The following is a 26,789-nucleotide window of genomic DNA, read 5'->3' on the forward strand; positions in this document are numbered from 1 at the left end:
AGTTTTCTCATTACCAAAATGACCCCCTAAAAGGTGGCTGTGTGCTAAGAGAACTTTGTCTTGGAAAGGACCGGGGATCTGTAACTGTGGGTTCTGTTGTGCCCCCCCCCCTTTTCGGTATAACAACCCGTTTTTCTTGAAAAAGTAGGGACCTACTTGCAAGGGATCCTCGTTTTCTAGGGCCCTTCCCCATGCTTCTTGTAGGAGTGGGTCCTCTTGTTGTGCTGCCCTGAATTCCCGGTCTGTCTGCCATGGGTGTTCCTCAATAATCATGGGATATGCACTGGTATGGTCTTTCTTTTCCTTTCTCCTCTGGCTTTTGGATTTGTGAGGTTTGGGATCCACATTCGGGTAGGACAGGCCCTGGCAATAAGGGGCCTCTTTCCACCACTGGGCCAGGGAGTCAGTGGTGTCCTGGAGGAGCATAGGAAGTCCGGAGTAGTCGCTCCCTAAGATGACTTGTTCGGGTAGTGCCAGCACAAGACCGACCGTAAGGTTGGTTCCTGGGTCTCCTGGGTGTTGTACTCGCACCTGGGTTGTTGGGTAACGTTTGGTGTGCCCATGGACGCATTGGATGGCTACCATTCCGGTAGGGGGGCCCACATGAAGGGCCAGGTCTTGGGGTCTGAGAACACTTTGGTGGCACCCGGTGTCGGCTAGGGCTAGGACGTTTTGTCCATCTATAGACACAGGACAGTGGAATGGAGGGGGTGCAGCCCCCTTAGTGTTGCAGACATAGTTCCGTACAAGGCCTATCTCCATCGGCTCCTCCTTCTGGGGGCACACGCGAGCTATGTGTCCAAAACCGCCACAGTTATAGCACTGAGGCCCGGGGTTAGGAGGACGGTACAGGACCGGTGAGGGTAAGAGAGGCGAAGGCTCTAGTCTCCGGGGCGGTAGCGGTCGGGGTGGTCGAAGGGCTGTCGCGTTGTGAGGCCTATGAGGATGTTCCTCCTTGCTGCGCTGGAGTTCTTGGGCTCTGCTATAGGCACAGGCCGTCTCCAAAGTGAGGCGGGAATGTTGCCGTACTCATCGCTGGGTGGCCGGGTACAGGGAGTTCAGAAACTGTTCCAGGTATATCTTCCCGAGGATGTCTTCCTTCGTGGAGGCCTCTGGTCTGAGTCACCTATTTGCGAGATCCTTGATCCTGAAGGAGAGGGCCCTAGGATTTTCTTGGGGCCCTTCTTTTGCCTGTCTGTTTTACTCTATATGTATCGTTGTCTATTCCTAGGCGCTCTAAAATACACTTCTTTATATCCGCATATGGGGTGTTGCCCTGGACGTTGGCCTGTTGGTATGCGGCTTGCAAGTCGCCAGTCAAAAGGGGCCCCAAGTATTGGCCCCATCGCTCGACAGGCCAATTGGCGGCCTGGGCTAACCTTTCAAAATTGGTAAAAAAATTGTCCGGGTCTTCCCCCGGGACGTACTTCTGAAGGACCACGTATGGGAGGGAGATCATTGGTCTCTGCTGTCCTAGGGCGTCAGTCAGTTTACCCATGGCTTGTTCATGAACGACCCCCTGGCCCTTGAGGACGTCATGCAATTGACCCCGATCATCCTCCGCGGTTTTCAGGAATTGTTCCATTAATTTTCCCAATTGTTCCTGGGACTCTGCCATTCTTTTCACGACAGCCTCCATGCTTCCAGCGTGATTGTGGGTGTGCCGCAGGCTGGAAAATCAGGCAAGGAGGCCGGACATAGTGGGCTATGCCGGTGTTTTGTTATACATAAGTCAGAAAACAGGAGGGTCATAAACAGAAGAGATCCAAAGGAGAGTGTCCGGGTCCTCTTCGGGGCTTGGGTCCGGTTCCTTTCTTCGGGGACATGTGGCGGGTCTGACGTCGGAGATAAACCTCGAAGGGCAATAAGAGAAACAAAGGTACCGTTAGTCCTGGCTGGGACTCTAGTGAGATAGCATTCACCGTCACCCGGGTAGTGAGGGATGGAGAGAAGACCGTGAGGAAGGGAGGTATCGAGAGGGGGGAATAAAGGATGAGTATACAGCGAGAGTGTGTCTGGTAAGGTCGTGAGTGGGAGGTCTTTCTACACAGTGAGGGTGCTTTACAAGTATTACACAGTGCAACTACTACGAGGTTTGTGCCTAAGAGAGTTATTTACAACGAGCCCCTAGCGTGCTCTGAGATGGAATTACGGGTACTCACACGGTCCGCCGCAACTCTCCAGTGAGTCGCTGCCGCTCTTCAGCCACCTCCTAGGGACTCCACCAATCTTCCGTCCACACGTCTTCTTCAGGGTTCGCCTGCTCTCCGTCTTTGGCGCCAGTCCAAGTGTCCTGCCACGATGCTCCAACGGCGTTCTGGTCTCCGCGTTCGGTTTTCACTTGTTCTGGCGCTGCCACGGGGGTGGGACTTCCGGGGTCGGAGGGAAGTGCTTAATGTTGATGTCGACCTCCGGTTGGTTCCTGCAAGACAGAGAGGGGCGGGGGTCTCCTTGTCATGGTTACTGTTCCGGGACTAGTTCCCGACACAGGAGAATGTCCGAGGGGGCTTACACCTTGCGAACAAGATAGCGGTATGTTTCTGAGAGGGCCCAGTCCTGGCGGGGAAGATAGCGGGACCGTATCACATATGGATTTACCTGGAAAAAACAGAAACAAAGAGTCACCTCTCAGCTGACCCTATTGTAATCCATAATCCTGAGGTTCGGCATTGCCACCAGAGGACGCAAAAAGTTTGCAATTCGGTACTTAGCATGGAAATCTCTTCCCTCGGAGGTTCATCTTCCAGAGACCCAACTTCTCCTAAGAGCCCATTTGAAAGTATTCTTGTTGGAAAGTGCCTAGCCTTACCTTGCGAGCAGCTCACAGTTTTGATTCAAGTCATGGAGCACTTCAGGGTGGACTCAATCTAGGTCCTTGCAGTGTGATTTGTATTATGTTTATTTATTTATTTATTTATAACGTAATAATAGTATTGCTATACTTCTAAATGTACTACAACATGCAGCTAGTGAATTGGCCCATTGATTTTATCATGGCAGAGAAATTGCAGATAGAATTCAAGTTAAAAGTATGAAGGCACTCAACAAAGAAAATATGTTTCTTTTGGAATATAACTCGTCAAAAAACAGAAATATATCCCAGTGACGAGTTGGGATTCAGAAAATGAATAAACATGCAGTAAGATTCTTTAAAATGAGCTTACCATTGATTAAATGTTTCATATTTTTCGTCTGTTTGGAGAGTAGTTTTGGCATTCCTTTGACACAGGCTGCCTTTTGTAATCATCATATCATGGTTTTTACTTTCTGTTTTCTAGGTCCGAACAGTTGAAGAAAAACGTTTATGGACTCATCATATCAAGGAACTGATCCTTGAAAATCATCATGCTATTATTCCCCAGAAGGTAATTCATTACATGGTTAATTCATTACTTGGCTCATGACAGCAGGCATATTGCATTTTATACCAATTACCTAAAATGGCAATGATAAGCTAGTTAGGCGATCTGTAGATTCATCCCATTGTAATATTGCCATTTGAACAATAGACAGCAAGTACGTGGCATGCACACAGTCCCTTTTCCGTGGGTTCCCACTGGGCTCAGCCAGCAGCAGATCCTTGGCACACTTCCTTCACATTATCCCCCGCCTGCGTATTGTTTGCATATAATTCAGCGGCTGATAATAGACTCATTTGGTCCAGAACTGGGGCTGTATTATACAGAGTGCCCCAGGGGCACAACGGGCATTTGCGCCCACTTTATGTTCCCCGGGGCAATCTGGGATTACGGAAGGGGTCGCAGACGCTTGCGCGTGCCCTTCTGTAACACCGATCGCGCTGGCGCACATAAAGCACTAGAGCTATCTGCAGGGGGCATTCCCTCATTTGCATGGGGCATACCCCATGCAAATGATGGAAGCCCTTCTCTTCTGCGCCTGTGCTGTATTATCCATTTGGGCGCAGAGGCAAAGAAGCCCTAAGGAGGCGCACTGGCAGTGCGCCCCCTGGTGGCAGCCCTCTGACGAGGGGAAAGGGAAATGGTGTTTCGCAGCCTTGCACCAGTCCATGCCCGATTTCCACTCCTCAATACTCTGCAGCACGGCCGCTCCCCATCAACAAACCTTTCTCTTAGCCACTGCAAATTCAAGGGTGGATAACAATCTAGTATACTTTTCTGGATGCTCCTCCCACTCAGTTATCAGCATCATTTTTTTTAAACCTCTGACGCTAGGCCAGCTCCCTCCTAGAGACCTTCCCGAACTCCCCTCCAGAACCCTCTAATCATGTTCAATCCCAGAGTGTATCTGGTCAGTGTGCATGACCAAGGGGGTTGAACAGCAGGAGTTTGGTGCCTGCAATGAGTTGTGCATAGCCTGGTTGCATGCCGGCTATATGGTCTTGTTACAGGCCAGTCCCAGCAGCAGATCCTTGGCACACTTCCTTCACATTATCCCCCGCCTGCGTATTGCTTGCATATAATTCAGCGGCTGATAATAGACTCATTTGGTCCAGAACTGGGGCTGTATTATACAGAGTGCCCCAGGGGCACAACGGGCATTTGCGCCCACTTTATGTTCCCCGGGGCAATCTGGGATTACGGAAGGGGTCGCAGACGCTTGCGCGTGCCCTTCTGTAACACCGATCGCGCTGGCGCACATAAAGCACTAGAGCTATCTGCAGGGGGCATTCCCTCATTTGCATGGGGCATACCCCATGCAAATGATGGAAGCCCTTCTCTTCTGCGCCTGTGCTGTATTATCGATTTGGGCGCAGAGGCAAAGAAGCCCTAAGGAGGCGCACTGTCAGTGCGCCCCCTGGTGGCAGCCCTCTGACGAGGGGAAAGGGGGTCCCATGGATCCCCTAGACATCTCCTTGCAGGCGGGTGCAGTCACTGACTGCACCTGCCTGCATGGGTATCTCTAATCCCCTTTCAAAGTGCCAGCTAGTGCCGCCTGCAGAGTAAAAACACGGAGCTGGTGTTGAACAGCCGCTCCGTATTTCATGTGAATGCGCTGCCCCCAGGGCAGAACACGTTCGCGACTGCCCTGGGTGCAGCACATGGCCCATAATGCGGTGCACTTTCCTTCATTGCGCTGGGCGCACCTTTTCAAAGGTGTGCATGGCGCATCTTTTGAAAGGTGCACCTGGCACAATGAAGGAAAGTGCGCCGCATGTGTAACACGGCCCCTTATCTCGTTGTGCTTTCACAAGGCCACATCCAGTCATTTTTTCAACTGTGATTTTAGCGTGTGGGTGGGCCATTTTATGCATCTCTGGTTAACAAACTGGTCAAGGTGCTTCAAAAACTATTCATATTAATTTGACCTTTTTGGAGGGGGAACTGTTATTTTTCACCACTCAGGAATGTGACATTATACCCACTGCAGTTGGAGCATCACCACAAACCTCTTTTAAAAAAATGTTTTAATACATTTTTTTTTTTTTGCATTAAACACAACCAAAACCAGCATGGCAGCAAGGTTTTATCTTGCAGGATACTGCATCGATCTTCAAAGTAATATCCCGAATAGACCCTTCCAACCCCCACAACTTCCTCCCATACACAAGTCATCTATAAGTCATACTTTTTGTCTCAAGCAGGATATTACTCTTTTCCTGATGGCCATCCAGAAGGCCCCGGAATATACGCCACATACCCCATATTTTGTCACACTTGCGGGGACACCCTCTACTTTCATAAACATGGTGTTTCGCAGCCTTGCACCAGTCCATGCCCGATTTCCACTCCTCAAAACTCTGCAGCACGGCCGCTCCCCATCAACAAACTTTTCTCTTAGCCACTGCAAATTCAAGGGTGGATAACAATCTAGTATACTTTTCTGGATGCTCCTCCCACTCAGTTATCAGCATCATTTTTTTTTAAACCTCTGACGCTAGGCCAGCTCCCTCCTAGAGACCCTCCCGAACTCCACTCCAGAACCCTCTAATCATGTTCAATCCCAGAGTGTATCTGGTCAGTGTGCATGACCAATGGGGTTGAACAGCAGGAGTTTGGTGCCTGCAATGAGTTGTGCATAGCCTGGTTGCATGCCGGCTATATGGTCTTGTTACAGGCCAGTCCCAGGGTCTTGTTGCAAGCCAGGCCCAATGCCCAATCCTCTCTCTGCATGAGAAAAGGCTGTGTTCAGCAGTGATTGGCTTGTGCAGTGAGTTGTATTCAGGGTCTTGCCACAGATTAGGCCCTACACCCAAACCATCACTGTGCATGCTGGAAAGCCAAGGGCAGTGGAGGTGAGCGCCCACAGAGCGAGACGACAAGCTGAATTGAGATACAGCTCCGCTCATTCTGATCAGTTCACTTTCACGCGTTTTGTATCATAGATGGAGATTATAGGTAGGTATTGCCTTTACATTGCTTGACCCACACATTTGACATTAAATAGATTTGCTTTGGCAGTCATTTGCTTTATGTTCACCCCAAATGGTGACCTGTCTAATAGAGAAATGGGAGCATTTCAGGTACAGACCGAGCTTTTTAATTCTGAGGCCAAAATTAATTATAGGCAGACTTATCAGTTTTCTACTGTGTTATTATTTAGTGTGATGTGATTGAATTAATGTCTGTGCCCCAGATTAGAATCTATTCATATTCTGTTGCAGTATTTTGACACTGAAACGTGTTATTTACTGCACCAGATAGTCGCATCTAATGCAAGACGGTGGGGCTCATATAGCACACTCCATCAAGCCTCGATGCAGCTGCTTTGAACAGTGAAAAGGGACTGGAGACTCAAGCAACAGTCTGCAGTGATCTGTACAAGTCTTTGTGTCCTAATGAGTACAAATCACCAGGGCCTGCATACATGCACCAAAGAGGTTTGCCAGCTGTATAGCCAAAACATAATAAAGTGCCAGTATTGTAACCAATGTCCATTGTTGTTATAGTTGGGGGGTCCATTTTCTTTTTACATCTCATGCCACATGGTTGTGGCGAAATTGAACTTGCAGAGAAGAGTTCAAGTCAGTTCTAGCTCCACCTACATAGTCGAATCTTATGCCTCACTATCCGATGATGGCCACATCTAGAGAGAAAACACAAAGGATAACTGTTACAGTTACATAAATACAAATCCGAAATTGTCCTTTCAGAATTATCAAGCTGTTAGTGCATAAGGAAGAGTAGAAGGTCAGAATGTCCAGGGAGTCATGAATGATTAATGGCATGGGTTACTCTAGTGTTTCCTTGAAGAATTAGTTAAATATTTTTATTTGTCAATTGAATAATTTTTCATTTATACCCTCCAAGTTCAACTTCTAAAAACTATTTGTCATTGGCTTAGAGAATTAGAGATGCAAATTACATATTTGTTCAAAACTAACTAACCACCTTTCAGTGTGCCTTCTTAGTAATATAAATACATTTCTTATTTTCAGATTTTGGCTTTCAGATAGCAATACTTTTCTTAAACCAGTTGCAGCTACGTAACTGTGGTGTAAGGATTGTTGACACTATATACAAACGCGATTTTTAGCCATCCTGACTCCCTTTACAATGGGTCCATATTTTATGTGTGTTGTGGCATTTGTCTGTCCAGTCGTCATTACACTTGAACCAGACCTGAAAATTGGCATTCATTAAGCACAGTGTACTATGGTGTGCAGTACATTAACTTTTGTACTACTAAGGACATTGATGTCCTCTCCTGATCAATGGAATTCTTCAATCGTTATCACTTTAATCTATTTGTAAAATATGATTGCTGTGTTCATAAGACCTGCTTTCACATCATGCATATATTGTAAAGAACAGTGGTCCTTAGAACAAGAAACTATAAAAGAAGATAAATATAGACCAAATGGAACTATAATTTTATGGGAAAAAAAGTCCAGCCGGACAGTTTATTACCCTGATACAAGGATAATTATGCAACAATAGAACACTGAGTGTGATAGAAGCGGGACACCAGCCGGTGTCCGACTAACACACTTAAGAAAACATAGAACAAGGACAAAAATAGCAGGCAATAGTAGGACATCTGATTAGGGTAAATCATAAACCAGACAATCTGTAACATACACATATGCAAGGAAAAGTATAAAACAATTTATGCATTTAGTGTAATGGTGTCGACGACGTTTCGAACCACGCTTAATAAAGGTTCATCCTCAGGACAGAGAGTAATTGCCTTAAGAATACACATTTATAAGATTATCACGATTGTGTAGCACTCAATTCAGGAAAAACTTGTTAAATATGTTTAGTTCCAGGGCAAAAGGACCATGGTAGATCTGTAAGGTTGCCCTCAGAATAATGGGATCCGGAATCAGTGGTTCTCGGTATCCGGGTCTGGTGATGCAGTGTGCAAAGCCACGATGGGGGTTCTTGCTGGCACGGGGAATCATGCACAGGCAAATCTTCCTCATGTCTATTAAAAAAAAAAAACATTATCAAGAGATCAATTACCTGAACTCAGTTGATAACAAAGAGTCAGTCACTTTTTTTATTATGTTTCTCACCATTGCTCCTTTTATTTCCCTGAAGAGTTTGTGGTTATGGTTTTCTTAGTATTTTCTTTCATATAATGTCCTTGGTTGAGGAGTGATGATTTTTGCATAGTACAGGCTTCCTCTGGTATGGTTGCCTACCACATTAGAAAAGTATGACTTGACTTAAAGACTGTATAAGTAAGATTCTTCAATGTTTTTCATTGTAGGCAAAAGAAGCAATTTTGGAAATGGATGCCTTATGTAAGTATCAGTTTTATGTTTCTATTATTATTTTCATTACATTTCTTCTGCAGGCCATTCAAAGATAACTGTGCTGCATCCTGTTTCCTTGAGTCATTCTCATCTACCACTTGTGTGAAAGCTTTCGCAGCCAACTTTCAGTTTTGAAAAGTCTCACCTGCAGCTACTCGCGTGTACTGTTTGTAAATATAACACAGAATATAGGCTCATGTAGGTTTGTAGTCAGTCTCTAGTCGTCACAGTATCTGAAAATTTATAGAATAGCTTAACACGTTCTTCACGATGTACCCTCATTTTGGAATGCTGATTACATGAAATATACACACAGCAGCTACAAAATGCTGCCTACATGCAATGCTAGGGAACATATAGGGGTTTCTAAGCAGGGAGTAAAACCAAGATAGAAATTAATTTACCAGGGATTCTCTATCCACTGACATTATTATTGAAAACAAGAATAGAGTAGGGGAAAACATTGGATGATCCAAAATAACAAGATTAGCAGTGACTGGATTGCAAGGCATTCTAGAGAAGTTCAATCAAATTTGGAATTTTAAGTGTCCTCTTGAGTTTTAGACACTTTTCTTCTTGTTGCAGGGTCTTCTAGATATTGCCAAAAGAAATAGGCATTCAGTCAGGGAAAAGCAAACCTAAGGTGATTTAATTTTAACGTAGCGGCTATATGAAGGGAACGTTACAGTACTGACTCCAGTCTGTGGTCTGTTTGCTTGTAAAGCACTATACACTTCCCCATTATATGTGAAGCTGCAGTGTAGACTTCGATGAGCAACCATAGTGCTTTTTAATTAAACCAGATATAACTTCTGGACTGATTGAGACTTTTTAATGCTGTCCCAGGACCATTAGACTGAAAGGTCATGTTGGAACATAGACAAATACATTGGAAATCATGCATCTTCGGGTTTGCAGAACCATAGCATAATCACTCTTATCAAAAACAAAATGTCTTGCTCACTTTTGAACTGTAACTATATAAAGCTATAGTAGATGTTTTTTATTTTCTCCAAATCCGTTACTGAATTGGGTTTAAGACCTCAAACTGTTTGATTAGGAGACTCTCGGTGCTCTGTTTATTTTCTTTTTATCTTGCAGCTGAAATTAGTGATAGCTAATTGTTCTAACAGGGAAACATAGATAACATGGACAAAAATGGATCAGGCAATAGTGAGGAGTGCCCTGCTGAGTCGATGATATACACAGATCAAAAAATGCTAACATGATCATAACCTCTAACATTTTACTAGAACCCGAGACACATTTGCTGACAAGAAAATCCAGATGACTTGTTAATGCCCACTAACCCCAAATGACCTTCATAAAGACTTTCATCCAGCTGTCTTGTTTTATTGTTGTTTTTTTTGTTTCTTTAAACAAACCACATGGGCTCACTAAATGAAGTATTCAGTTGTTCAACCACTGCAAATTGAATTCATCCTTCAGGAAAGCGGGAGATGGTACCACACAAATTAGAAACTAGTTGATGTCCTGTTCAATCAAGAAAGGTATCATTATAGCCTTAATACCCCATAAAAGGTTTTTAACTTGTTCCACTAACTTTCAAAGTGGAAACCTGTTGGGTCATAAGTGCTAGCTGTTGGGATAAGGATCAATATAGACAGAGGGGAGGTTTGGATTTGTAGGATGATGCAAAGGATTTGTGTTGCTGTGCTCCAAGGTTTGCCAAGAAAGGTGACATGGAGGGAGAGGGGTTACAGAGTGAGAGTACTAGAGATGCATACTTCTTGGCTACTGGGGAATTCAGGGAAGCATGTAAGCTTATGGTTGTTTGTTGTGCATGCTCATGCGGAGCAATGGTAACATCCAAGGTGGGACCAGTGGGAAGAGAGCGGTCTCTTCAGTAGGCACTAGAAACCATGTGATTACATGGAGATGGGATTTAGTTCAGGAACACAACTAATTGAGGGAGTTCGCGACTTGTTAAACCTTTTGACTGCCATCAGGCTTGAATGTCTTCTCGCATCCATGATCTAGATACTTCCTAATCTGGCATTGTTCTAATCTCTACCGGCATAGTCCTAAAGGCAATGCTCATCTCTGCAGACCCTTTCGTTACCCGAGCAAGGAAAACAGATTATGTCACTCATTTTTTTTTTACACTGTTCTTTGGTTACCCATGTATATTAAAGATCATTTTCAGATTATTCGGTATCGCTTGCTAGGCGCTTGCCTTAGGCTAACCCTCTTACCAAACCAGAACTGGTGGTTTCTTGGTTACATGAACAGGGTTTGTCTGCATCTAGATAAACCAGACTGCCCAGGCCTTCCCGCTTGAACTTTTCCATGGTTAGGAAAGCCTGTGCCCACATTTATCTTTTTTTTTTTCTTTGCTTTTCTATTCATTTAATTGTTTAGTTTCCATAACATCACCTGTGGTAGGTTTGTTTTTGTGTTGTGCCCAGTACTTGGGGCTGGATGTTGTTCCCTATACACTTTAAAAATAAACAAACGCAACGTACATGTAGCATGTATGTTGAGGAAGCTGTAACAAAATTGTCAGCATTTTATTCACCGAAATTAAAAAACATATTGTTACTATCCTGATTCTAAATGGTATTCAAGATGAGAATGCAACCGATCCACAATCAGTCCAACTGATTAGGAGTTTGCATACCAGCAAATACCAAGAAAAATCTGCTGAAGCCACAAACTTATAGTCCCAGTAGTTCAAGCTAATCAACCCCTTTTGTCTGTACATAGGGTTGTCACTTGTTTGGTTTTCTGCCAGCACCACTGAATCTTTAATCTCCTGGCCAGTACAGAAATTAACAAAATCGCCTAAAGCAGGTATATTTAGACTTTCTTTGTGAACACTTCAAACAGCAGATACATATAAATAGGAAAATATTTTTTAATGTGTGAACAAAGGCAGAAAAGCCATGTTACAAGTGAATTCACACGATTTACAGTCCTATTTACTATCACATCCAGGTCTTTGCAGACTCTTGAAACCAGAAAAAATGGCCGGTATTCCTCTATTGGAAGTTGGGCAAACCTATCTGTACATTTAGTCCTACAATATCCAGTTGGTTGATTTTTGCACCACCAAGCGAGCTTTGTATAAAAGTGCTAAAAAGGTTGTTGTATGTTTTCCAATACCTTCAGGTGATTTGCTACTTGCTTTCTGCAGGTCTCTGCGTTTTAGACTATTGGGGTGCTGCATGAATTAAATTGATTATTGTTATTTATTCTACCTGAATTTAAAGAAATGGCGTTTAACCTTGTTTTGGACTGCCCTAGTGTTAACTGTTAGTTGGCTGTTAGTTGGCCGCAAGAATGGACCCTAGGAGATGGCAACGGAGCATAAGGAGGAGAAACGCAATTAACACTTTTGAAGCTAAACACCATGTGGCAATACATTTATTAGCACACCTCTGCCTACATTTGAACCACCACATGCAGACAAACAGGCCACCAGCCCCTGTCTACTGTGTCCTGTTTCACACACTCACTGAATGTAGAATTTAATCAAACAGTAGTTGGAGCCACCATTCTAAGAGTTCTGATTGGTAGAACCAACCTCCGCATTCCATACAAGGTGCTGATTGGTTATTTGAGCACTAAAAGATGTTATGCAATCTTGATGAGACACTATGTCTTTGTTTGTTTATTAACTTTACCATGTGTTTACATTTTGCCTTCAGAATGTTTAAACATTGTGAGTTGCGAGTGAGTTCTTAAACCTCCAACAGTTCCTGGTGTACTTCTAAGTTGTACTAAGAAAACAATTTTTTCCATCTTCTGCCTTCCGACATTAGATCCAGCTCGATACAAGTACAGCCCTGAGAGGGTGAAGAAGGTAATCACACCTGTAGACCCAGCAGTGCAGGCCCGACAAGGCCGCCGGCAGTCTGGTAAGTGGTGAAGCTTCGTAAATTCACTATGTGCTTACTGTAATGAATTTCCTCACCAGTTATTTACAGTAGGCAGAATCAGGATATGTCTGTGTCTCTTGTTTACAAATGATGCATTATGTAACACTTGTATGTTCAAGTGGTAGTAGAAGTCTTTTTGCAAGGTTTATGACTGAATAGTAGTAAGAGCTTGAGTTACAATTCAAAGTTATCCATTTCTTGTGCCTGTGCAGATGTATAATGCATATCTGTAAAGTTCATATCTGTATATAAAGCATTTATAATAGGTTTATAATGATAGAGACACGTCTTTAAGTTAAGGTTACTGAATAATTCAGTGAACAGTTTGTTCACAATTACCAAGTTATCTGTATAGAGTGTACTGTTGGTTGTACATCGTGTGGAAGATGCTCATGGAGAAAAGTTCATTCGAATGCCAAGAGGAGTAGAAGAGACAAGTTGCTGGAATGTGCATATTAAGAGGACTGTGGTTATTGCTGCTTCATTGTGGTGCATGAAGGTAAGTGGTAGTGCCACCGTTTGCAAAGCTCAGTGGTATAATGTGTCTGTCACAAAGGACAGGGTTCAACCTGTAGGCTACTGGTTGGAATTTTTACAGGGATGCATATTCATCATTTTGCAGTCAATAAAATAACTTAAGTATTGGTAACAGTTGTCCTCCGTGTTTTACTATTGAACTGACTTATAACTATATAAAAGTATCCTGATTTTTAATCTATATATTTATTACAACCTTCACTTGTAACAGCAATTTTAGCAGTAAGAGGAAACAGGTGCATTAAATGTACCTGTAAGATATTTTAACCTAATAGGCTTGCTATGCCCTGCCTCAGACCCCATTCGTTCCAGGTTTTGCCATGAGGGTGTGAGCCCCTCACAGCACTTACTGCTCATAACCAATGAGACATCGTGTCAAGGACGAAGACAGTGTAGTATGAGATCCACTCATATTACACTCATACGATCACTGATGCAGAATGCAAACCTACTTGGGACCTGGGATCCTGAACAAAGTGGGCAATTTATATAGTGGAGGAAGTACTCATTATATGTGCTTCCTGATGCCTTATTTATCTTGTGTTTTATTTTTTACTTTACATGTGTTTGGAATAGTGAGGCAGGGCATTTTATCAAAGGGATTGGCATTGCTGCAGCTTAATTTGTATGTTTTTATCTGAAAATAAAGTAACTATTTTGTTTTACCTTTTTTAGAGCCTTCAAAACTTATCTTGAAACATTTTAATGATAAAGGTGAGTAAATAATGTACCTGTTCATCCTATCACTTTTCAGTATTGTCTTGTGGAGACCAGATGCAACTCAACAAACTTTCCACAAATATTGTGTGGCTTCAGTTAGAATAGAAGCTAATCCTGCTCTAGATTATTTCGGAAAACATTTTGGAGCACCCGAGGCAACAGTCCAACCCTGTCCAATCTTGATAGTCGATACATTACTACAATTTTATGGTGCTTAAAGCGAGGTTACTACAGCAATTGGTCAGCATTCTTTTCTTTTGATCTATAATTAGTAAATTTAGGTAAAGATAACACAAAATAATTTAGATTTTTTAAGTACAAACACTATGAGTTATGTAGCAACACAGTATATACTATTTACATATCTGGAGTAGTCACAGGCCTGGCTATAGATTCATTTCAAGTAGTATCGGACTACAGGAAGTAACCCTTAAACCACTTGGAGACTGTGGCAGTGGTATGTAACAAACAGTGTCTCAAGCAAAGGCATTGTTTGGTGTACAAGTATATTAGGCACAATTAGTTACCAGGGATTAAATCAAGAGAGGGAAAGAAAGCCAGGGAGACATTTTATGAAAATAAATTGTATTTCAATTGTTGGTCATGTTGGACATATTCAAATTCATATGTACAAACACATGAGACGGTGGCACTGCGTTACATTTAAAGGATATGTAACAGATAATATACTGTGTACAAGTGCTCGTGAGGTTTTGGCGACGCGTGATGTGGTATATACAGCGATTGTGATGGGCGCAACAGAAGATAAGTGAACATAAAAATCTTTGTACAATTTGAGATACCAAGCAATAAATGGTACAGGAATAGAGAGAAGTAAGGTAGGGTATCCGGTATATGAAGGCGCCAGAAGTTTAGCTGTGGAAGTTGACATTTTTTGACTCATACTGTCATAAGATACTCAGTCTTGAGAATTCAAATTGATGCAAAACACATCTTTAGCTGTCCACTTATTTAATTCTGCTTGGTTGTATATACTTCTTGCCATAGTAGTGGCAAAGTGTGGGACTAGTCATGAAATTAATGTTGAACTTCCACCCCCAACTTTTATTTTGTTGTGAAGTCTTAAGGAAGTAGTGCAATTAGAATTGGCAAGTGTTTTCCACACAGTAGCATCGTATACAAAACATATGTGGTGCTACAGCCGAGTTTGTTTGGTACTTTTGTTCCTGAGTATTTGCATAGACTCAAAAAATACCAGTTGTTTACCCTTAGCCATAATTATACTTTTGGGACCTTAATAGGATTATGAATCACCTCGTTCGTAGATCACCCTTTTCAGTTTTATCTGTTATTTAAAATTGCCATTTTGTCCTTCCTCTCCCTGACACAGAATTCTGTTAAGGGAGGCAAGCATTATATCCAATAAAGACAGGTCCTGCTAAGACTGTTTCATGGTACAGTTGTATTAGGCCGGGAGAGTGAAATAGTGCAGATTGGGTTTTGTCTGTCACAGTATTTAACACAAACAGCAAGTAAACTGCTGTAATGTTCAGTAACAGCAGGGAAGCCCATAAGTTCTGTCATTGTAAAACAGATGAGGATGTCGCAACACATGCATCCACTTATTTCCCCTCACTGGAAGCCTGCCCCTGGAGCGCTTACACTATATAATTCTACTATTTTTCATCAGTTGCTTTTTTTGGGGGAAATGGGCGATAGAGCGCCTGAAACTGAGCCTTTAGATTTATTTAAGAGGTTTCATTCTAAGCTTTAGCTCATTCCTGAATTGATCATTTCTGGAACATTTGGAGCACTTCAGAATGTAATGCTTACTGGCCTCTTGCATCAAAAGGTAGAAGAGTATTGCATGTGTCCTTCTAGTTACTGAGCCGGAGTTATCTTATGAAACTGCTACAAAAATGTCAAGTTACTGATTATTATATATAATCAACATAAACCCTGTCTTGCTTTGATAGATGCATACACATATGAGAACTACAAATTATTGTTTATTCCTTTCCCATGTGGAATTCCCCTAGGGTAAATATATTCAACCTTTACTTTTGGTCAGTAGTAGCATACAAGAATGCCCTTATTGACTAAATGTGCAGACAATGCCAAGCTTTACCTTCAGGTCCTCTTATCCTTAACAACATAGAGAAGCTGATCTGAAGTTTCATTTTGTTAGCATGAGAAACTGCATGGCCACCACTGACTTAACATCACCACTTCAGAAGCTGAGACTTTTGCCAGGATTCCTACTTAGCCCTCCATCCCTATGCTTACGTTTACCAGTTAACTGTAATATATTAGCTCAGCCTCTGTACAGAAGGTATGAGATAAGTAGTCTGAGCACTAGTCTTGGCCCACTTTCTTGGATCCAGTGCCCTATTTGCAAAGCCATTTCCATACTTAGGGAAATCAGTCAATAACCCCACAACTGGTTTCAGTTTAAATGAGCGCCCAAAATGTCCGAGGCCAAAAAGTGTACCAAGTATTGCACAATTAAATACCTTATGGCATCCCAGCCTTTTAGGAGTGAAACCAAAAATGTTACTTCATCGATTATAGGTATGGGCTTCCACGTTCTAGCATGCAAAGTGCTTTGACTAAAATATTCAGGACAGGCTCAGGATAAGCTGAAGGTTTGGTGCATGGAATGGAGTCATTTTGCAGTTGTGCTGTAGTATTATGTAACAATCCATATATTATCACACAGTATTGATGTAAATGCACATGATACCTTTCAATACACCAAAGTCAATGACTAGTCAGTTTAATCTACCTATTTAATTTCCTTTCTCATATTTTTATCGGCAGGAATACTTGGAAATCAGAAGTGTACAAAGGACCAGTAAAATATTTGTACCTGGTGCTCTGCAACATCTTCTTCCTTTGCTTGAGTTGCTATAAATCTAGGGAAGGTAGTAGTAGGAGGTACTGAAGTATCTACATCTTCTATCCTTCCCGCCGGACTCGCATAATCCAGGGAAATGTGCTTGAAAGGCGATGTTTTGCAAGGGTGAATTATACACAGGAGAATGCATCCCAGAAGTAAAAACAAGGAGGGGGGCATGTTGAATTCTGCTGCACTATGTGAATTAGGCAAACCAGTAGGACTCATTCAGTATATTTCAACTACTTAGATGATGGAATTTCATCTTGGTACAATTAATGTGAATTTTTATCCAGTCAAAATGCTCACATTGATCACATGAGTGAAAAGTAGTAAACGGGTGCATCTAAACAAATGGCAGTGGAACAAAGGATAATGGTGTAAAACTATATCACAATATAAGGTAGTATTTGTCCGTTGTCTAATGACCTAGTCAATGTTTCAATGCAGGAGTTAAATGAACGGTTATAATCAAGACAAATAGAATTAGTGAAGCACTCAGCATTAACATTAAAACAGGCTTATGTAGGCCCTAAGGAAAAAGTAAAAGAAAAGTGGAAATCTGGGTGATCACTGATGATCATTAAGTAGTAAAGGAGAGGCAGCAGAACCGCCACTGTTCAATGCAGTGTGAAACCCTACCTCTTGGATGAGAACGAAAATTGATTTACAAATGGCTAGTCTGTGTCTGGACAAGCAAAGTGTGCAAACAAGGATGCCGTGGAATGCTGGTGTGACTAAGTACCAGTGGTTGCAATGAATTTAAGCATTCCACCCTCCATCGTTTTTTTTTGCTTCAGTGTGGGACCAGGTCAGATGCTGGGGGTTGATCTCTTTAGCGATAGTAGACTTCTCTGACCCTCAGCTACTAGAGGAAATTAGAGAGAGTGTGACAATGTTGGACCTAAAGGAATGTTTAAAATCTCGCTTTTCCATACTTTGAAGCATTATCTAAAAATGAGTTTTCACAGTTGTCTGATCATTTTTCTTTTTTTTCTTTTATATTCTGATGACATAGCTCAACTGAAGGTAAGATCCTGTTTTGTTTATAAACAGTTTCATATGTTAAAGAAAGTACCTTTATCGAAAAAGTAAATGTGGCAGTTGTAGTGATAAGATAGACAAAATACCCATTCTTCGTGGCAGTACTTTGTAAACATTTTCTTTGACTGAAATGTTTCTTTGCAGTTTTTTTTGTTATGCTGAAAACAACTGACTTCACAATGCCGTTAAGAGTTACGATGGGACATAGCCCGCTTACTCACTTTATCCATCAATTTAACGTCATCATTTTTAATATTATGTTTCACTTCACAGGTAGTTGTATACGAGTGTCACCCCTTGTATTCATTGACAAGTGGTCCTCCATCGACAAACTAAGCCATTTATCTCAAGTGTAAACAACCGATTAAAATTGTACTCCTAGTTATTGCTCATCTCTTCCTTAGATGATAATATATAGCACAAATATTTCTGGTAGTTGCCAATTGCTTTGACCTCACAAAGGTGTCTGATGCCTTCTAACATGATCCTGGGTCAGACCCTAAGGAATTCTTGAAGGTTCCTGCTTCAAACATACCCTCTTCTATAACCAGGGCTTCTACAAACCTAAGGGAATCAAAAGACAAACAAGCTCTACTCTAGCCCCTTTTCAAATGGGTGCCTACAGACCGCAGTGATAACTTGTAAGTCACCAGTTATGTAGCAAAACAACACCTCTTGCTTTATAAGTATTTTAGCATTCTATCAGCTCAGCTTCTGCCCCCTTCTGTAGTGTACCCTGGGTCATGTGACACTAAAGGAATGGCAGAAAATGGTACTTGGGTTATCCACCTCCTGCTTTTGCCATCACCTACCTTCTCCGGTTCTTTAGTAACTCACCGAGCAGGAAGATGTCTGCCCTCAGCAGTACCCTGGATTAAGTTCTGTTTCCAGGCTTGATTGCTTCTGCTCTCTTGCACAGCAGAAGCAGCCAGTCATGGGGATGGTTTGAGACTAGGTTTCATGTTATTGATTATGAGGAGGTGTGGTGGTACCCATACGTGGATGTTGTGTGTGGGATGAAGGGGGCTACCCAATGCCACTTAGGATTATGTATATTTGAATGGTGGGATACACAGATGGAAGTGTGTTACAAGAAGCCAGTTATAGTATTAGTGTCAGTGCATCAGGATGGGGCTGTTGTCATGTTTAAGACTTCAAGATACCTACATCACCTCTTACGTTGCATGTATCGTAGGACTGTGATTGTCCCTTAGGACAGGTCAGGGGTGCACAAGAGGATCATTACTCTGCAATACTCGAACCAAATGTGTGGTGTCCACCTTGAGGTTCTAAAGTGCCATCATCAATGGTTTGAGCTTCAGTGTCGTTACTGGTTATGTTATGTAAAAAGCACCTGATGGAAAACCTTCATTTTGTTAACACTGTACCATTCACAATATAACGGACTTCATCTGCTTCATAGCAGGGCCACACTAGTGCTTTAGTTCTGCCACTTGATCCCCAGACTTTCCTTTTGAATTATATTCTCATCATACCATAAATCTTAATCGTTGTGCCTTCATTTAGATTACCCACAATGCAATTCCTTCTAGGAAGCGTTGAAGCATCCGCTCATTAAGAACTCAATTTTACACATTGTGACGTTTAAAGTGATTCTCATGGTTGGGAGACCAGTATCCTACTTAGTGAGATTCTTCTGTCCTGAAGAACAAATTCTAATGTCCCTTCAACTCCCTTTTATTCCTCTTACCTAAGTTGGTATATAGGTTTTTCGGTAGGTGTACTGTTTTTTTTTCCTTCTTTTTTTTGCTGAAGTAGGGGGTCTCACTTTCTTGCTTCCAGGGCAGTTGAACTTAAACGTTGGCATTGGCTGATACCCAGTCTAACAGGTTTTTCAAAACAGTAAAGCAAGCAACAGTCATAAACCGAAATAAAGTTAACTTACAAGAGTGCCTCTAGTATGTTATGTTATGTTATAGTGCTTTTATATAGCGCACGGCTACTCGGATGGAGTGTCCCGGCGCTTTCCACCTGCAACTCAGAGTAAAAATAACACAACACAGCAAGAACAGAATCAGAAACAGAAAAGAAAACAGTAAAAAACAGCCTAAAGATTAAAAAGCCAGGTCCTTAGGCTCTTCCTGAACTGGAGCAGATTGGCAGTGCTGCGGAGCGAGAGAGGAAGCGAGTTCCACAGCTGGGGAGCTTTACAGCTGAAAGAACGCCCTCCCGCACGGGCCTTCCTCACCCGCGGAACCACCGCTGTAAAAAGGGATTCCGAGCGCAAGGAGCGGACTGGACGATAGAAGGCCAGTCTCCGCCGTAGATATCCAGCCCCTGATCCGAACAAAGCTTTGTGCATCAACGTCAGGGATTTGAACTGAATCCGCTTCCGGATAGGCAGCCAATGTAGCGTCTGTAGCAGCCCGGAAGCTCGAGCTCGTCTCCGCAGGCCGAAAATAGCCCGGGCGGCGGAGTTCTGCACCACCTGTAGGCGCTGAACCAGATAGTCAGGGAGGCCGAGAAAGAGGGCGTTGGCGTAATCTAGCCTTGATCCAATAAGAGCCTGCACAGTAATCCGCCTGTGCTCCTCAGACAATAGGGGCAGGAATTTGCGGAGCATTTTCAAAATTCCATAACAGGTGCCAGCCAGACCGAGAATATGAGTTCTCAGAGACAGCTGGTTGTCCAGCTTGACACCCAGATTTTTAGCCACCAAGGAAGACTGTGCAGGAGGACTCATGTCGGACGGCCACCATTGCTGCCACTCCGGATCGGCGACGCAACCAAAGAATAGCACCTCAGACTTAATTGAGTTGGCCTTCAGACTGTTCCGCTGGAACCAGTCGAAGACCACTACAAGACAGTCCCGAATTCTCTCTCCATCAAACTCCTGGTCTTTACCGCATGTGAAGAGGAGTTGCGTATCGTCGGCGTAGGAGACGATCTGGGCCCCATATGCCTCCACCACGGCCGCCAAAGGGGACATAAAGATGTTGAACAACGTGGGGCTCAACACAGAGCCCTGTGGAACCCCGACTCCCAGTGGCGGCATCTCGGCAGAACTCTGGGAAACCCAGACCGTCTGGCGGCGGCTTTCAAGGAAAGATGTGAACCATTTGAGCGCCGTCCCCCTAAGGCCGATGTCAAAAAGCCTAGCTAAAAGCGCCTTGTGGGGGACGGTGTCGAAAGCCGCCGACAGGTCTAACATGACCAACATGGCCCTACCGCCGACATCCAAGGTCTCCCTGATGATCTCAGTGACCTCCAACAAAGCTGTTTCCGTACTAAAATTAGGACGGAAACCGGATTGGGATGGGTGGAGCAGGTTGTTAGCTTCCAGAAAGCTCGACAGGACGCCGTGGACGTGTTTTTCAGTAATCTTCGCTAGAGCCGGGAGAAGTGAAATTGGCCTATAATTGGCCAAAGCCTCGGCGTCAAGACCCGGTTTTTTTCAGGAGGGGGATCACCATCGCTCTTTTCCAAGAGCTAGGGACCCTCCCCTCCCTCAGGGAGGCATTGAGGATGGGGTTGACCAGCGGGTTCACCACAGCCGCCATCCCAGCCAAGAATTTGGCGGGGCAGGGGTCAAGTGACGAGCCAGATTTAAGATTGGCCAGCAGCAGCCTGGACGCATCGCTGGAAACAGCAGGGAAATCCGACAACACCGCCACAGGCGTGTGCAGAGGTCCGCAGCCCGCCCCAGTGACGCCGCTTCCATCTTCCGGTCCCTCCACGAAGGATGCCTGAATCGCCTTCATCTTGTTGGTAAAGAAACCTGCAAGATCACATACCCATGCATCCGGAGAAACTAATGGAGGCGAATGGGAGCTGGGGGTCGTAAACTCCTTCACAATGGTGAAGATCTCCTTACAGGAGTTTGCAGATGCCTCGATCCTCCTGGCCAGATATTCCCTCTTAGCTCCCAGGATGTCCCGGTGGTAGGCCTTCACCGCCGCCCTGTAGGCGAGTTTAGCCTCCCCATCATACAGAAGGCGCCAGGTCTTCTCGACCACCTTACATTGGCTGCGAGCCACACGAAGCGTCTCCGTGAACCACGGTGCAGATTGCAGTGTCACCGGGGGGCTGCCCTAGGGGCAAGATCGTCCAGCCTTTCGGTGAGCCACAGCTGCAGAGCCTCGGTGTCACTTTCCAAATCACCCGAAAGATGGCATGGGTGATCCACAAGTGCCTGCTCCAGCATGTCGGGCGTCACTCTGTGAAACGCTCTTGAGGCCAGTCTAGGCAGCGTAGGGGCGCTGTTGTCCAGCCGCCCACTCTCCAGCACAGAGAATCTGATCAACCTGTGATCCGTCCAAAGCACCGGCAGGGTTTCGACCTCCAAAATCGGGACAGACGAAAACACCTGATCCAGGGTATGCCCCTTCTCATGTGTTGGCCCTGACACGAACGGTGTAAGACCCATCGGGATGTAATATCCAACAGTTTAATCGCGTCCGGGTCGTCCGTCGCGTCAAGGTGGAAATTGAAGTCACCTGCCACCACGCAGTGCTGTGTAGACAGCACCAACTCAGCGACAGCTGTCTGCAGATCTTCCAGGAAGGAACCCACAGGGCCTGGTGGCCTGTAAACCAGCAGCCCCTTCAGAGCCTGGCCCGGGGACAGTCTAAGCGTGAAGGCGAGCGACTCAGCGCTCCCAATGGAATTCAGGGGAAGTACTGAGCAGGAAACGCTCTTTTTCACCACTACCGCCACTCCCCCGCCCCTTCCCTTCACTCTATCCTGCCGGAAGATGTTATACGCCGGAGGAATGGCTGAAAAAACATCCGGATTGGATGCCTCTCCCAACCAGGTTTCAGTCAATAACAGACATAAGGGATTTTCCCTGACAAGATCGTATATATGCAGGGCATGGCATCCTACAGACCTCGTATTGAGCAGGAGGCAGAGATGTTTCACGCCAGCAGTTGCTGGGCGAGGGACATTGACGCGAGTCCAGGAAGGCGTCCAACCGCAGCCCGGGCAACGTTGTTTACCCTTAAAGCACCCCGGGAAAACGGAGCGGCAGGAGCAGGAGAGACCCCGCATATCCCGCAACATCGCCGAGGAGTAGCAAATCATCTCTACCTGAGTCTAGCCGGACCGGCGTCTCCCGCCGCCCCGCCGCCTCCGGAACGCTGACGGGCGCAGACGGGCAGGACTCCGGCACGACTCAGGCTAAGCGAAGGCGTCCACCTGCGCGTCACGCTGCGCGTGAGGGAGCGACTTTAAATAGGCGCTCCAATCAGCCCTGAGCGCGCGAGTCCGCTCCAAGATGGCGGCCACCGCCGGCTGAGATGTCCCAAACGAAGATGGCGCCCAAAGTTGACCCCCAAGACCCTGACCCACCAAGTGGTGGTGCTTTGCAGGCAAAGAATGCCGTTTTTTAAGTGCAGGTGAGGGGAGAGAGGGGCGCGAGCTGCAAGCAAGCAGGCTAAAATCAGGGGTAAGTACAACAAAAAACGAACCCAAATAGAAATAGTACACCTGAATACATGAAAACAGATGTAGCTATTGCTTTATTTTCACTACCTGTTACGTCTGGTATAAAGACAACTGTAAACAAGATAATAGCAATAATGAATGAAGTAGTTGTGCGGTGATATTAAGTTAAAATTCAATTATTTAGGAAAAATATATATATATTCACAGAAAAAAAACATAGGTTTCAGGGGCGTTATAGTTAGCTGGACATTTCGCTCGTACAAAACCAATGAAATTAGTTAGTTCAGCTAAATATAACTCGCGCACCCGCAATGCACTGCTGATGACGTCGCATATTACATCACTCATGACATGGTCAGTGACATCACTATATATATATATATATATATATATATATATATATATATATATATATATATATATATATATATATATATATATATATATATATATATATATATATATATATATATATATATATATATATATATATATATATTTCTTCAAAGCCACACCTCGATTAGGTGTAAAGAAGGAAGGCACACACGAAGAATCTGAAGCTGACGCTTTTATTGATGCAAACCCCCTCTGACTGACGCGTTTCGCCTCACTGCTTGGTCAACGTCCTAAAGAAAATATATATATATCACATGATAATCTATGGAGTTACACGTAATGTTCCCTATATACACTTTTTACATTACCTGATTTGCTATGATTAACTGTTCAGAGTAATTAATTCATGTAATCAGTTTGTTATAAATGATGTACATTATCAAATCCCAAGTTAAGTTTTTACAGCACCTTCTGCTGCTTCCCGTTTATCTACAAAAGTAGTGTTGTTGGTTCTCTTGTTAAACATTAATATATTTGTTTAGTTCACAAATAAAACTTTGTGTAGCAGTTGATTCTGTAATCGGACAGTGTCTCAAGTTTCAGTAAATTTTTATTCAGTTTTACAACCGCACGATGGGCATTACCGTTGTGCTTATTATGTAGGAAAAAGAGAGAATTAAAGGCAGAAATAGAGGAAAACCCCAAAACAAACCCTTCCAAATGTAGGTTGTCCAACCCTACCGATCTCCTTTTTCAGACTGATGTGGGAATCTCCGGGGTGTTGATGACTCCATTGATTGTAGAATTGCCGCTCCTTTCCCTGAGTTTTTATTAATTTTCTCCATACCTTAAATTTACCATAATTTGTGCAGCCACACTTCCTCTAAAGGATGAGTTCCTCATCCCCATTTTGTTAAAATGTATTGCTTTGCCGCCTAAATGAAGGGAAATTTTATTTTACACTTCTTCAGATATGATGGCCAAACTGTCTTGAAGGGTCGCCCCAGCAATACTACCTTTTGGGAAACCTCCTTGCATGATCCTCTCTGTAGTCTAAAACCTCCTTCTAAATTTTCTTCCTGACTGGCAGTGTCAGCATGGTGATGGGTGAGGTATAGAAGCTGGGGGACCACTGTGTTCTGAGCAGCCAGGATACCTCCCACGGGAGTCTACCAAAAAGCCTGGCGTTGTTCAGACACCATTGATTGTGTGTCACTTTGTATCTAAGCCATCACCCCTTTGAAACTGTCACATTTTGGTATTACCCCTAGGCAAATTCTGTGAAATAGGGCTGGAGAACCTGTAACTGCTAAGAGCAGGGCATCTTTCATGGGATAGCAGGTTTTCAGTGATCATCCTTAGATATGGTTAGAGCCACAGTGTGATACGCGATACACTGAAGATCCAATGCGGAACAGTCCATCAGAGGTCTCTTCGGCACCAAGTTCTAGACCCATCTTCTGTGCATATAGTTAAGTAATGATTGTCAATCCAAAATTGTTGGAACCTTGCAGGAGATTTGTGTTGAAATAAAGAGGATAACATTTAATGATGGGGTGAAGAAATTGAGTTATTGAAGGTGCATAAAAAGCTTGGTCTTGAACGGCCTTGGTACTTTCCTCAACCTCATCTGACATGCAGGATTTGAAATGTGTCTCAGGGTGGTATAGTGATCAGACACACCTATTGTGTTTTCTCTCGTACTCCACAAATGTTTCCTTCATTTCTGTGACATTCATGAGCTCAGGTGAGAGTAAACTCTATTGCGATGGCTTGGAGCTAGCACACTTTAATGGCAGCCCTTTTTAACGCAGTGGTCAGTTAAACACAGGTCTGTTTTCCTGGATTCAGCAAGGTATTGATAGGCTCAGGTTCACTTGCATGCTACATCTGTTCATGAATATTCAAATTACCTGCAGCAGTCTTCCTTCTTCACTGGTCTTAGCATTTGCATTAGATGATCTAAGTGAACTGCTGCTGAAGATGATGAGCAGCAGGTAAGTCAGAAAACTTGTGTCTGTAAATCCACCAGTAACATTATACTCGCACACAACGAGCGCTGGGACACCCCGTTGGGGTAGCAGTGCGCTATACAAGATACACTAAATAAAAATAAATAAATAAACCTTTGCAAATTAATCTATACTGGGCCACCTTGCTTGTGAAAATGTTCAAGCCTTTTTCAGCGCCATTAACCCCTTTGATGCTGATGACGAGCTGAGCTCGTCATCTGCCACGGGGGACGTGTGCAGATGACGAGCTGAGCTCGTCATGTAACGCGGCTTTTGCAAAAAAGCCGCGTAGCGCAAAAATAACCGCAGCAACGATGCGGTTAAAATGTGGTAACCTCAGGCAGTAACGTTCTTTTCTTATTGTAGTCACAAATCCTATGAAATGGGCTTCGCGACCACACAACACCTTTTTATTATTCTGAAAATCCAGAACTGCAAGCAGGAGGGAGGGAGACCTTCCCTTCCACTTTGCAATTCACACAGGAAAATGACAATTGCTTGTGAACCTCAATCTCAGTCACAAACCCTGGAAAAGTTACCACTTTTCAAGCTGGGGTGGCAACTGCTTCAGCAGAGAGAATCTTGTTGGATGGTTTCTGGTGGGGGGAGTGAACGCACTGGTCTATGCTGCCTCTTGACCACAATGTTCTCTCAAAGTGGAAACTTTTTTCCATAGGCTGTTTATTACAACATGTTTCTGAGTTGGTAAAGCAAATTCACGTTTACAACCATTCACTGGGGAAGATAAAATACAAATATTTATTGGGCAGGTCGTTTTGAGGCATTCAAAGCTAAAGTCAAGCAATTGGGATGCTCTGGTGAGAAGCTGAAGTTTGGGAAGAATGATTCTAATTCATCAATTATAAGATGGTATTGCGGGTATGATAGCAAATTTCCTAAATTCACTAAACAATTTCCCAATCCAATTGGAAATGCTAGCTAAATGCGAAGTTGCTTCTAGAGTGGTATGATAAGCAGGAAAAGCTGGAAGTCATTTTTGGGTTGTTTTTTGCATGTGAAGGTAACCCTATGAAGTTAATGAGCAGTTAGTGTCTGGCTATAATAGCAATTCGCAAGTAGTTGTGTATTAAAGGGGCATGGATACATCTGCCCCAATAAGAGCCAAACTATATGATAGGAATGACACAATGAGAAAAGACATTGGATAAGACATAAGACCTGGTGGCCACCATTTATAGAAAATAATAAAATTGTGTTGTGCATGTGCAAAGCCTGTTTCATAGTCTAGACAAATATTAAATATCACAGCTAAATGTCTGAAGTGAACGAGG

At 43.6% G+C, this 26,789-nt stretch overlaps 1 protein-coding gene across 1 annotated transcript in view; it reads left to right on the forward strand.

Moving 5' to 3' along the window:
• Window positions 1–26,789, forward strand: part of PLEKHG3 (pleckstrin homology and RhoGEF domain containing G3) — a 608,515-nt gene that overhangs the window by 527,040 nt on the left and 54,686 nt on the right. The window contains exons 12-15 of the mRNA XM_086939446.1: window positions 3,279–3,365; window positions 8,638–8,671; window positions 12,469–12,564; window positions 13,798–13,836. Coding sequence (XP_086795572.1) covers window positions 3,279–3,365; window positions 8,638–8,671; window positions 12,469–12,564; window positions 13,798–13,836 — 256 coding nt within the window. The remainder of the gene's footprint in view (window positions 1–3,278; window positions 3,366–8,637; window positions 8,672–12,468; window positions 12,565–13,797; window positions 13,837–26,789) is intronic.

The sequence above is a fragment of the Lissotriton vulgaris genome, chromosome 9 (genome assembly GCF_964263255.1).
Source record: "Lissotriton vulgaris chromosome 9, aLisVul1.2, whole genome shotgun sequence".
Taxonomy (NCBI): Eukaryota; Metazoa; Chordata; class Amphibia; order Caudata; family Salamandridae; genus Lissotriton; species Lissotriton vulgaris.